Raw genomic sequence first — 13,672 nt, 5'->3', positions numbered from 1 at the left:
ATAAAACAGACGAAGCTGAAGTGGCACATTTTCTACACCAACAGCTTCAGACATCAGAACGGCTATCGTTGGATGTACAAGAAATGTTGGATGTCCGGAATTGTTACAGACAGAGAAACTGTCTGTCAGTTAATTGCGAGAAAAAAAAAGTCAGAATTGCGAGTTTATATCTCAGAATTCTGACTTTATATCACGCAGTTGTGAGATATAAACTCGCAATTGCGAGATAAAAAGTCAGAATTATGAGATAAAAAGTCGCAATTACTCTTTTTATTTTTTTATTTAGTGGCGGAAACGGGCTTCCATAGGTTTGAACCATAGACTGTAAAAAATAGGTTTGAGCGCTCTGTTTTAAGGGGCGTGTCTGCTGTGAAACTTCAGTGTAAACGCCCACTGCTGCGATTGGCTAACATCTTTCCATTTGAAATAGCCAAGTATTACTCTCTTTTAGCGCGTTTACTATTACAGCTGTCAAGGTTAACTAATCGTGAAAAGTGTTGCATTACGTTTAGATCGTGGCATGAAAGGTTGCAGAGATGAACATAGTAGCCGATCACAGATGTTGTTGAGCGCATGAAAGCAGTGATCTCGTCATTGCAACTCAATTTCTGCACACTAACAAATGCTTTCATCTTCACTAACAGCGCAAACACGATGTAACTAAGAGATTCATTGAATAAAACGGGAGTTTTGCGCGTCAGTCACTGATAAACTCGTGCTGTTTGATTGACAGCTTCAGCGACTGCAAAGGGAGCGTTCTTTGATCGCTTTCTTTATATAATTTAATCACCGTTAAATAACAGATTATTCATCCTACCAAGAGAAACAATGCAAGTTGACGTTTAGTCACGGGTTTGATTTACTGACACACAGACAAACAACATCTAAAATCTCAGAAAATTTGGTTTTATTGTATCATGACCCTTTAATTATAAATAAACAGTTTTTGAGAAGATACAAAATAGGAATGTTCAAAAATGTATAATTTTATTTAAATGACTGTATTTAAAATTTTTCAAGCTCAACAAGAACAACAGCTTCAGTTTGATCTTTTGTTGAAAATACAAATGCTCATCACATAATTTTAGAGGAGATGAAGACGTTGATGGTGCTTCATGCGTCGCTGACAGCTTTGGTATGCTCAGATGATGAGAACTCATATTAGCAGCAACAGAAGGGCTCCTCCGCCGGCTAGGATGCTCACCATGATCCAAGAAGAAGAGACAAAGTCAACGCCAGAGTCATAGACATAGTCATATTCATAGTAAGAGTCAGTAAACGAGTTAACGTCAGAGTCATGGACAAGGTTTCCACCTGTAAGACAGGAACAATGTCTTGAAATCAATAACAAACAAGTGGATTATTAAAAAAACATCTGTTTTAAGCTGTTTTAAATCCTACAAACGGCATCATGCGTAATACTGTACGATCTAACGTTATTTCATGAGAGTCAAATGTTTAGACACACTTCATTGAATTTGCTTTTAATTACCTTAAAAACAATTTGCATTGTAATTTCCATTGTAATGCCTAAAATTAGTTTTGTAGGCGAATATAGTTGCATAAATGTATACATTTAATTTTAATGTCTACTGCTGGATGATTTGAATTGGATAGTGAAGTAAAAGCATCAACAAGTGCGCAACATTCATGTTCCTCCTTCAGTAATGCTTAAAAAAAAAGCAGTAATGTTTTTTTAGTTTTGCTCAAAATGCCCCACAGATAATTTTTTATAGCATGTTAAATTTGTCACTTTTTGATGGTGAGCAAAAAACGCTCTGTTTTGTGTGTGTCCCTTTAAATGCAAATGAGGTGCTGCTCCTACAAAGAGGGCGGAGTTTCAAGAGCTCGTGTTAGCAGCGCCGATCACCTCAGACGCACTGAAAATGTCAAAAACTGTTCAGCCTTTAATGTTCAAACTGGAGTTGGACAATGATGGAGAGACTCAAGAAGAAGTGACAACACGTAGAATGCAACGGTTAGTCTGAATGGTTAGTTGATGAATTTATGTAGCTGATGTGAGATATCTTAAAGTTATTGATTGCATATTCTGTCATGATAATCTATAAATCGCTCATGTGGGAACTGTTGTAAGATCCTACAGAGCCAGAGAATATTTGCTGCATGAAGATAGAACAGGTATAGTTTAATTACGGTTATAACTTGTCATGTTGTCATCTTGCTTTTATGACATGCTATTGCATTTGTGTTACATACTGTAATGCAATAACATGGCCTCACCCCTTTGTTGCGTGTTCTCGGGGGCGGGGTTTATGTAAATTTTAGCATTAGTGATATCACCAACCCCGGGAAGAAGCTTGTTGTAGTCCTTAAAGAGAGAATTCTTTAAAAGAAAATATCTCGCTTTGCATTGAACTTTGAGCGTCGTAACTTTGCAGACATTGTTTATGCTCTAACAGCAACATTACACTCTAACTAAAGTTAAAAAAGTGAAATCGCAACAAACCACCCTTTTAAATAAATACAAACTCTACATTTCAAAATGCTAAAAACATTTTCCTACATAAACTAACTCTATCAAAACACAGCAAACCTGATTCAAAATCGAGTCGTTCTGTCTAACGCTAGTTTTTTATCCAACATGAACGTAGTCAATCAAAGCTGCAATGACTGTCAAAATATCAAAATAGACTGTCAACAGTTGATGTTGGATGAAATCTCTTTCTGGGGGTGGGGTGTTAATGGTGCCCATAGAGGGTGGGATGGTGTCCCCTTGGTAGTTAGTGCCCTACGCAGACCACATATTCTGCATATATGGAACAGTGGTAATGAAATTGTTGTAGTAAAAGCTTTACATGAAGCTTTTACTGAAATGAAAACATGAAATTGCTGCCATTGATCAACAACAAATCCAACATACACGGCCTTTGGTTATTATGGAAACTTTATAAAGTATATATAAAAGGTATATAAGGTAATTGTGACTTTTTATCTTACAATTCTAATTTTTTTCTTGCAATTGTGAGTTTATGTCTCACAATTCTGACTGTTTTTCTTAGAATTGTGAGATATAAACTAGGAATTGAGAGAAAAAAAGTCACAATTACCTTTTTTATTTTCTATGAATGGCAGAAATAAGCTTTCATATGTTCCACATGTGTAAGGGGGAAAACCATAGAGATGCACAATCCAGCACACAATCTTACTCCTCGCCCCTAACTCTTCTTCTCCCTTGTCCTGATCCAACTATTCCTCTCCTCCTTCATCTATTCCTCTCTCTCACCCAGACATTATTTTTTCTCTCTCTGCTCCTCTGTGTTGTTCTGCATCCACACTGAACAAAACCAATTCAAAGTGTCCTATTTTACTGTGGGTCCATGCAATGAAAAGAACATCAACACCTGACTATGCCTCCAAATGAGATTCGAATCTGCTATTTCTCAATATTTCAGTGATCTGCTAATTAAAAATAATTATCAAATTGTTTCAGTATTTGTTTTATATATTCTTTTTAGCTGCTGTTGTTGCAAAAGTAGAGGTTTTACACTATATTTAATGATTGGAACATTCGGTCTTCATTTCTGACTTGCTGTGTTTAAGCATTTGTAAATAAGATCAGAAAGATCCATCATTTTGGTATGGGTAAGTTTGTATGAAAAGAAAATTTAAGCATTTTAGAAACATGGTAATTGACTGCATTTTGTGTGAAAACGACATGAATTGTGTTAATGGTATGGCCACAACAGACGGATGTTAGGCTGATTGTGTTTAAAGTTTTGAAAATGTAGATTAGACAAAGGTTTGTTAGCAATTCAAAAAAACTAAGTGAAAACTTGGAAGTTCAACCTAGGGAAGTTATTCTAATGATAAATTTTAAGTTGTGATCGCTAATTCTAAGCATTTTTTGAATAAATAAGTTTGTTCAAACTTTTGACTTCAGTTAGTAGACAGTTTAATGTAATTTTGCAGAGTCAATGTGCTCTTGAGAAATACGGTTGTTTTACTGATTCATGATTGTACATCAGCAGCAAAAACAGGAAACAGCCAGACCAAAAACCAGAGCACATACTTTATGAAACAAAAGTGAAATTGTGAAAAGTGCCAGAGCTGGACATCTTAATGTTTTACATCAATATTTAAATTCAGGTCTGTTCAAAACGCTGAAAGCTCTAGATTTAGATGTTTTATGTTTCCTTAGAGACAACACAAGAGCATGTTTAACACAGATAAAGACTGAATAATTAATTATAACACAAAATCTTCATAGTAGGTTTAGGGACCTTTTTTGTAACACAAACATGGTGGTTATTTCCCACTACTGTAACTACTATAGAAATATACAATCTTACTTTGTTATTATTGTGTTGGAAGTGTAGAAATATTTGTCATCTTACCATATACTTTAATTTCTGCTTCTCCTTTACCAATCTCTGTACCATCAGAACTAGTAACAGTGTATATATATGTGCCCGTGTCCTTCAGACTAACACTTTGAAATCTTAATGATCCATCTTCTTCCATTGTTAAACCTGGAGTGTTTGACTTCGTCTTCTTATTTCTCCTCTCAATTACGGCGTCACTGGAGAAATGGGTCCATTTGATGTAATTAGATTTGTCATTGTATTTTTCTGGTAGCTTAATGATGCAGGACGTTCCCTCTAGTAGATCTTTTCCACATGTCTCTGTTGAGACTATAATAAATAAAAAGATATTAGTATTTAATAAATCTCAAAAGGGTTCAACTGCTCATGTGGTTCACTATGAGGAAAAGGTGTAAAAACAGAGAATGAATAATTCTCAGGGTGAGTTTATTTTTAAAAGTCAATTTAGGGACTAACCTTAGGTACAAATCTATTGGACAGGGGATCTGCATTAGGCAGAATTTAAACAGTAAAATTAGTGCTTGATAAAATAAGACTTTTGACTCAAACACTTATAGTTACTGAAATACCCAGTTTGTGACAACCTCTTTGTGAGACAACTATAAAAATAACAGTTCCAAAAGAGTTTTAGCAGCGACAAAAAAAAAAAAAAAAAAGAAAAAGAAAAAAAAAAAAGAAAAAAAAAAGGGTCCCCAAAGAACCTTTCAGTCAAAAGAACTATTTCTTTCTTACTTTATAAAATATTTTAATAATCCAAAGAACCTTTTTCCACTAAAATAACTTTTTGTGGAATGGAAAGATTCCATGGATGTTAAATGTTCTTCACGGAACCAAAAGTGACAAAAGTGACAAAAGTGAATTTAGATGTTTCTACATTAAGTTAAGACTAAAACATAATTTATGGTGATTTATAATATTGAGTTGATATAAAATGACGCAGTATGCATTAGAACAAATGTTAATATGGATTACTATTCTTATTATCTTTTAATCACATCGTAACTTTTGATCTCAACTTCTGTCTATTAACACATATCTATAGAAAATGAAGTCACAACCTACCAGAGAGTGCAGTGAAGCCACAGAGGATCAATAACAGACTGTATTGGAAGATCATTGCTCTTCTGAACACAGCAAATGTTCCAGAACCTTTTTCACAATCAACTGGAGGAAACAGAAAAAAGTCCTGTTTGCGATCAGAGAGTTGGAGGTTATGTAGACAGAATCATGAACTGAAGATGTCAGTTGTGCAGACAGAGGCAGAAATTGACACAGAGCTTCACAAAAAAAAAAAAAAAAAAAGGATATGATGCCAGAAAAAAAAAAGGATGTGATTCCACTGTTCACAGGGGTTGAAGGATGTCATCTAATGTGCTGTGTGAGGCTATTTTTATCTTGATCCTGTGGACTAGAAAGCTGCCAAGCAACAATTTAAAAAAAAAAGTTTTATATAATCTATAGATAGACAGAAAGGTTGAATGAAAGGTTTGTTCTAGATGTTTTTCATATTATCTCACACTGGATCTAGGACAGTGGTTCTCAACTGGTGGATCACGACCCAAAAATGGTCTGCATGTCTGTACAGAGACCTGTGGCTTAAATACAAAAATGTGTGACAATTTAAATTTAATGCTGCCATCTTGTGAGCAACTTACGTTTTGAAATGATATAGAAATGATACATGTGCATTAAGTGTTCTGTATCTAGTCTGTTTTAGATTAGGTATTTTCAGGGACCCCCTAATATACAATTACTAATGAGCAACATTAACAAACATTATTATCCTACATCCTTTGCCAAGTCCTGGATTCATTGCACCATTATATTGTATGACAGAGAGATTTGCATGTCTTTAATGACGGTTTTAAATCAAACAACTGAAGATGATATACAGTATAAGGTTGTTTATTTTACAACCAAATGTTGAAAATCAAGTTTTTAATGTTGTTTATATGTCTATGTGGTGTTTTTAAGACAAACCATGTGCAAATTCAACAGTCAGCACCATTGCTGAGTATTCTCTCTTTAAAACTGCAGTAAAAAAATAGACACATTTGCGGTTTTCACGCCCACTTGAACACTTGAAATAAATACAGGAAATACGTCATGAAAGTACACAAGTGGTCAAGTGAAAAGACTGAAAGTGTGGCCCACTATATATATATATAATAAATATTCTTTCATGTATGTATGGATATGACATGAACACACACGGACAAATGATGAAAGTATGGAGTTTCCCGTGAAATCGTCATGACTCTCGACAACTCTAAAATATAAATAATTATATTATAGGCCATTTAATAAAAGTTATATTACTAATTGTTTTAATCTAAATAAAAAAAAAAGAATATATTTAATGATTTAAGGCAAAAACATGATTTTGAAGATTCAATTTTGTTAATCCCGAACAAAAAAGTCAATGTAAATTGACTTCAGAAGATTTGGAGTATAGCACACAAGCTGTAAAGACTATTTTTTATGGTAAGCTTGTAAATCACCATCTACTTTCCTTGTATGGACAAGAGCAGCTTAGACATTCTGCCTAAGATGAAAAATAGAAAATAATTTAGTAATAGGCCTAACAGCTAGTTTGGAACAACATGAGGGAGAGTACATGACCGAATTCTCATTTTTAGGAAACTATTTCTTTTATGACACTCTTACAATCAAAATATGGCTTTTAGTCAATGAAAATCATTCTAGGAAAGTCATTCAGTGAACATTCAAGCGTCTCATTCCACGATGGGGGTCGAGCACGGATCTGGGCTTTGGGTTGATCGGGGGCTGCGTCCGAAAGCTCCTACTCAATGAGTAGGTACTTAATTTCAATAAGTACTTACTTAACGAGCGCTAAAAGAGTAGGTACTTAACAGCCAAATCTCGTTGAGTATGAACCAAGAGCTTAGAACCCAAGAGGCGACACTTTGATACTTTTTAGGTAACAGCCACTAGATGGCGCTCCGGTAGCGCGGCCGCCATTATGGGCTGAAAATACTAACTGGACCATAGAGTCCTTCACATCTTACGCACCCAAAATCGGCGAATTTCACTGCCAAATCAGAAGCGCAATAGAACAGTTTTTTTTTTAAATTAAGTCACCAGTATTGTATGGCTCCCACAGTAAATGTTGTATTGTTTTATAGCCTATATGTTTTATTTTACCAGTTGTGGAATCCAACCATTCAACCATCTGAGGTAATGTTAGCCTACTTTATTGAGTATTTCCATTTTATGCAACTTTACACATTTATTAATAGTAAATTAATAATTAATAAATTTAAGATCATCATGTTTGCATGCGAACAATATATTTCAGACCTAGTGGAGTAATAGTAATAATGTCTAGGTCTGAATTGAAATATATATATTGTACGTTTTAATGGATCACGCTACAAACATAACGATCTTATAATACATGATGCATTGCTGTGTCCGTTATCGCATAAATTCCCACTTTTGGACACTTTTGCTTTAATGGACATTAGACAACACTGCAAAATCAAGCTGTTATATTCATATAATTATTGTCCAACATTCCCAATTTTTCTGATGCATGTCCTTAATTTAATTTCATATGTTGGTATTAATTCAGTGTTTATAAGCCTTTTAAAGAATTGTAACCCAAACTGACTGGGTTTCTAGAGAGCAAAGGTTTTGTGAAAAAAGTGGAAGAGTGTAAAATAAACTGTAAAAAGGATTTGATGGTCACTAGTGATAGTATTTTATTCTGTGTTCTCATTATTAAGGTTGGATTTCAGCTTTAATGTACGTTTTTTTTTTAACAAAGCAGCTGATATTGCCATAGAAACTAGTGGACAGCCGATTCGCTTTCACCCCAAAATGGCGGAAACGCAGGGCGTCTGCTGGGCGCCGGTGTTTCAATGGAACTAAGCTAAGCTGTGTCCCAATTCAGGGGCTACGCACTTCGGAGTGCATGAAAGGGGTGGGGCTTTAGAGTGGAAGGTTGCCAGATCTGCGCAACAAAGCCATCCCAAAAGTAGCGTAATCACAGCACAAGTGTAAAAGTATCCCAATCCCAGACGTGGCAACAATGAGCCGAGCGTCGTTACATGGCTAGCGGCTGTGTGACAGACAGCTGACAGTTGACGTTTGTGTGTGCATTTTAAAGTTTTATGACTTTCTATTGGGTTTTGACATGCTTCACGACATTGAGTGACAGGTGCACTAACACCTCACAGCACCAGTAACTCGATAACCCTACCTAGTGCGGTTTTCCTCAGTGTTTGCAATGTCCGCACAAAGAAGACGTCGGACGCTTGCTCGAAGATCTCGCCTTTGGAGAAGACTGTTGATTTTATACTCAGAAAATGTAAGAATAAACTGCTTAAAAATTAAGATTACCCCAGAATGAATTGCTTTGCTAGCCCACCCCAACACTTAAACACAATAATATTGATAAATGCTGACCAAAACTTAATTACATTACTTTTCTTTTAGCCATGCATGCATGAATACACACTAGACAAATACAGCTGATGTGAATACATCTCAATTTACAGTCAAGCAATGAATGAATGCATGAATTAATAAAATATATAAATTTACTGATAATAATAGCATAATTAAAAAAAAAAAGTAAAAGAATTAATAAAAGTAACAATGACAATAAATAAATACATATACAAGTCAACAACACATGAAACAAAGCTTTATTCAAACTTATTGTTCTAACAATCACGTATTTGCAGGCGGTGATCCGCACATCCCACTGCCATCTCAACACAGCTGTGCCTTTATTTTGATAAAGCAGCTGACCACCGTGAACACCTTCGCCTGTCTTTGCCATCCATCATGTCCCTCACTGTTGCTCTTCTCAATGGGGACATTGTTGACCCAGAGGATGAGGAAGACCATGATAATGGACCCTTGAACCCCTCAACCTTAAAGCAAGAGTGGGAGAAGATGTGCGGGACAATCTGGCTGCCGCTGCTCCAAACATTCATGTGCTCTATGACTACCTGTAAACATTTAAACAGATTAAAACGTTTTACAATTCATTCATGTCAGCATTTTGTTTCTTGCCATATTTCATTTCATATTTTTACAATTACATGCTAATTTTTGTTGTAGCTTCATTACTTTTGTGGTGTATAGTGGGCTAAACCACTGAACTGGTAAGCAGAAGGTTGCTGGTTTGATCTCCACAGCGTCACCACCAGTGTGTCCTTGATCGAGACACTTTAATCCAGGTTACTCCTCATTGATCGTCCCAGTTATAAGAGCACTGTAAGTCACTTTGGATAAAAACATCTGCCAAATGTAAATGTGATTTTGTAAATCCTTTTTTGTTAGTGTCTGGGGCACAAACGCTAATTAAAGCTGTTTATTTCATAAAGTTTACTTTTTCAAGGTACTACTATAATATAAATGCATACATACATTTCATACAGTTTCTATTTGGGGGCATAAAGGGTTAGTTCACCCAAACATATAAATTCAGTTATTATTTACTCGCCTTCACACTGTTCAAACCCTGTGTTCCTTTATTTTCTCCTTTTTTTTTTTCTGAACACAAAAGATGATTTTGGTCAAGTTTGTCCTGCTGGTTTCTGTTCATACAGTATCAGTCAATGAAGCCTGACTTCCAGAAGATTCATGAAGATTATTTGATGATGCTTTTGAAGCTTATGAAAGTTGGGCTCCAATGTATGAACGGAAACCAGCAGAACAAACTTGACCAAAATCACATCCTCAAAGTCTTTTGGTCTTTTTTTAGATGCTCTCGCTGGCTCACTGAGGATGAAGAGACCACAGTAACATCTGGGCATCTAAGTGCTCACACCACTCTGAGGACATTTCAGATACAAAAATGCACAAACGTCATACAAATGCAATCATTTTAACAGCACAATGTCGTCTGTCTTACTTTCTTTCCCCCGCCCCCCGCCATCACCTTGCTTTGCAGGTCCTGCTACACCACAAAAGCTCTGCAGCAAACATACAGACATCAAGAATCAGGAAAAAGCGGTAATAGCTCTGTTTGAAATTACAATAATTAAAATAAACTACAACTTAAGATTTAAATAGATAGAAATAAACCTTTAGTAAGCATCTTGTATATGATGTATATGGTTTAGAATTTATGTAAATCCACTTTGGAGAATTAAGTTATGTGTGCTTACTAAAGCTCCCCTGCTATCTATACATAATAAAATGTGTTTTTACTGCAAAATCACAACTATACTGTCTAGCATCTTTACACCTTCAGCAGTTTACTCTACAGTAGCTCAACAAATGTGATTTTAACACAAGGAACTGTGTTTTTAGTTTTTTTAATACTCACATTTGAAAACACCCATGTCAGAAAAGCAGAGATTGTATGGCCCTGTCCCAAATGGCACACGTCTATGCACTTTCGGTCTTGTGGACTTATAATGGCTGCCGTGTACGCATGTCCGTTAAGTCCACGAGACCGTAGGGTGTCCCATTTGTCAATTTTAGGCTTCAGAAGGGTGCTTGCGAGCGCCCCCTTTGTGGCCGATATGCGCCCTCGATGCGCACTTTTGCTGAGCCCGCACTGGTGTGAGCTCCGCTACAGACTTCTTCCCGACAGTCAAAGCGACGTTACGTCACGAAAGTGCAGACTCGTAGGAAGGCCGTGAGTGTTTAGGGTGCCATTTGGGACAGGGCCACTATTGTAGGGAGATGAGAGGGTCTGTACCTCTTACCATTGGAGAAAGTGTAACGGCTAACTTAATCACGTGCGGCACCTCTCAGCCTATCGTGTAATGGCAGTGACATCAGTTGCAACATTGTAACTGGATTCCTTTACAAACAAAAGGCCAAAGACTTCAATCTGCGCTGCTCATGTAAACACATCTTGAGACCGATTACATAGCCTAGTATTAGCATTGACGACAATAAAAATCTAATGACAGCCTAATCGGTTGATACAATTTATGCTTTGCTTTTGTCCAGTAGATTTTGAGTAAATATTGTGTAAAACAAAAGTAGGCCTTTTTAATAAAGGGGATAGAGTGAGCAGATTGCAGTTAGCCTATTGTGTCTCTAAAATGTCTATTTTGTCTTCGTTTTGTGTCTAGAAAAACATCCTCGCTGAAGCCGAAAGGGGGGCATTATTTTCCGTGAGCCCCCCCTCCTCTCCTAATTTATTTTTGTTCATTATATACAGGCATGTGTGTAAATGCGCAAAAAAAATTATATACTATATATATATATATATATATATGAATAAGTATAAGGAAAGAAACATTTACGGCGCTTTTAATCAGAGCGCAGTTCGCTAACACGAAGTTCGCTAAATCGCGTTTTTGCGTGGAGGCCACTCGAGCGCTTTCCGATTTTTATAAGCCTATTTTTTTTATTGTACATTTACATTTTTTTTTTTTTTTAAACATTAACATTTAAAATATTTTTAGTTGATGTTTGGCTATTTGTGTTAGGAGTGTCAAAATATAAATCTGATTCCGAGAACATTCCTTAGTCTGCCTTCTCTTAAAAAAGTACATTTTTATCAAGCTAAAATCTACAAACAGGCTGTCGATTAATTAAATGATTAGCTATTTCCACACAAAAGCTGTTTAATCAGCATAGTGAAGCCTCTCATCCATTGACATCCATTCAAAAAATGGGCTCTGGTCTCCTTCCCTGCGTGCCGCCAGAGGCGGAGCGTTAGCATTAGCCGTTACGCTTTTTTGGCTAAAGGTTGCAGGCTTGCCTTCCAGTGGCTTTGTAGAAAAGTATCTATCAGATGAGCACTCAAAAATCTGTGCGGAAGCAGTAGGCCATCCAGGAACTTCTCGACTACTCATTGATGAATACTGAGGTTATTGCTCACCTACTGCTTTTCCCCTACTATATAGTAGGTAAGTAGGCATATTCGGACGCATTTTAAGTAGACGCACGTCCGAATCTCGCGAGAATTAGTACGTCACCCAGGTAATTCTCGCCTACTCTTTTTTGAATACTAAGGATTCGGACATACTTATTCGCTCGCCTATTGCTTTTCGCCTACTATATCCATCTTATTCCGACGCCCCATGACGCTTTGCGCGAATTATGGGTTTAACTTCCGTTAAGCTGTAAACTGTCAGTGAAAGGCTCGCTAATGGGATATATCATAAATTATATCGGGAGACCAGACCACAAATGTGCAGTATATGTTGTCCTTTTTCACACTATTACAGCGGTATGCAAAGGGACAAAAGAGAATAATCACGAGGATAGAAAGCAGCGGCTGAAAGAGCTCTTGCCATAGATATTCTTGTTATATCATGTTACGTTACCATACCAAGTGTTACGTTATTCTCATGATGTCTGAAAATAAAACATGAAAGAAAAATTGACAGCTCATTCGGTCAAACTGACGGATAAGCTTTATTTGTAGGGCAACCTTATGATTTAAAACGATTTGTTTCAGTCTTTTTAAATGGAAGTTCCCCAAACCGGAAGTGCAACCCATAATTCGAAACGCAGTAGGCTAGTCAGGAATAAGGTGGATAGTAGAGAAGTAGGCGGTTTCAGACGCAGTAGCTGGATGGGGGGTGCCAGTTGCCCTCTAGCAGTCTGTCTGGATCTGTTTTGTACCGGTGCGACCTGGGGTAAGATCTGCTAGCCTGAACTCTTCCTCATCTGGAAGATATCAAAGACAAGATGTTCATAAAATTGCATTTTTTTCATGTGATCTGGGCTGTAAAGTTAATCTGTTATGTGAAGAGATGGACTGATATGAATTTTTAAGAGAGCAGGGTGACCAATGGAAGAGATTAATATTTATTTACATAATGTTTACTAAATGATAGTAATTTTCTCAAATTAATACCAAGTAACACCAATTCTACATACAGTAAACAGTAAATATTTTATATTTATTGATCAGCTATTCTACTTAACTTTAAAAGCGTGGACCTGTTTTTAGTGCCGATTGTTCTGTTAAATGTCTCAGAAAACCACATAAAGATGTTTGTATACAGGATATTAAGTGGAGCTCAGTTGTTTTCTAGATCTGTCTGGTGCTGCCTAAACAAAAAGTTTTTTTTTTATTTTATTTTTTTTTACTAATATTAAGCATTAAATGTTTTTTTTTTAAAGATTCAATTTATTCTCTGAGTCAACGTGTTGAACCTAATACATTGAATCTTAAAACTGAGGTAAAAGGCTTTGCATTCCTGTTTTAAACTGGTTAAAGGGACATGAAACCCCCTTTCTCACCACACTTTTGAAAGATGCATCAAAGGCGAGCATGGTGGTGAGCTGCAGAGCGGAGGAGGAGGAGGTGAGAATGACAACACAGCAACAGCTTCTGATTTCAGTTTTATTTTTGGCATCTTCCCACAAATGCATAC

General features: G+C 36.4%; 1 protein-coding gene and 2 long non-coding RNA genes across 25 annotated transcripts in view; 1 reads left to right on the top strand and 2 right to left on the bottom strand.

The window, feature by feature from the left end:
• LOC127512996 (junctional adhesion molecule A-like) overlaps window positions 1-13,672 on the bottom strand; it is a 56,964-nt gene that overhangs the window by 13,192 nt on the left and 30,100 nt on the right. For 2 of the 23 annotated variants that reach the window (XM_051894488.1, XM_051894480.1), the window contains exon 3: window positions 4,356-4,509. The exons of 12 other annotated variants lie outside the window; for them this stretch is intronic. In XM_051894488.1, the coding sequence (XP_051750448.1) occupies window positions 4,356-4,509 (154 nt within the window). Of the gene's footprint in view, window positions 1-885; window positions 1,315-4,355; window positions 4,653-5,405; window positions 5,847-13,672 lie in introns of those variants that run through there. 9 more of the 23 variants (XM_051894436.1, XM_051894444.1, XR_007930324.1 and 6 more) reach the window with 8 other exon arrangements.
• On the top strand, window positions 7,136-9,364 carry LOC127513095 (uncharacterized). Its single transcript, XR_007930328.1, has 2 exons — window positions 7,136-8,676; window positions 9,056-9,364. It is a non-coding gene; the product is annotated as an uncharacterized LOC127513095 (long non-coding RNA).
• LOC127513100 (uncharacterized) lies at window positions 8,999-12,044 on the bottom strand. The gene is made up of 2 exons (XR_007930330.1): window positions 9,447-12,044; window positions 8,999-9,325 (listed from the first exon to the last, which is right to left on the bottom strand). It is a non-coding gene; the product is annotated as an uncharacterized LOC127513100 (long non-coding RNA).

Source organism: Ctenopharyngodon idella, chromosome 1, assembly GCF_019924925.1.
Source record: "Ctenopharyngodon idella isolate HZGC_01 chromosome 1, HZGC01, whole genome shotgun sequence".
Lineage (NCBI taxonomy): Eukaryota > Metazoa > Chordata > Actinopteri > Cypriniformes > Xenocyprididae > Ctenopharyngodon > Ctenopharyngodon idella.
The sequence above is the reverse complement of the archived record's forward strand: the minus strand, read 5'-3'. Positions and strand labels throughout refer to the sequence as shown.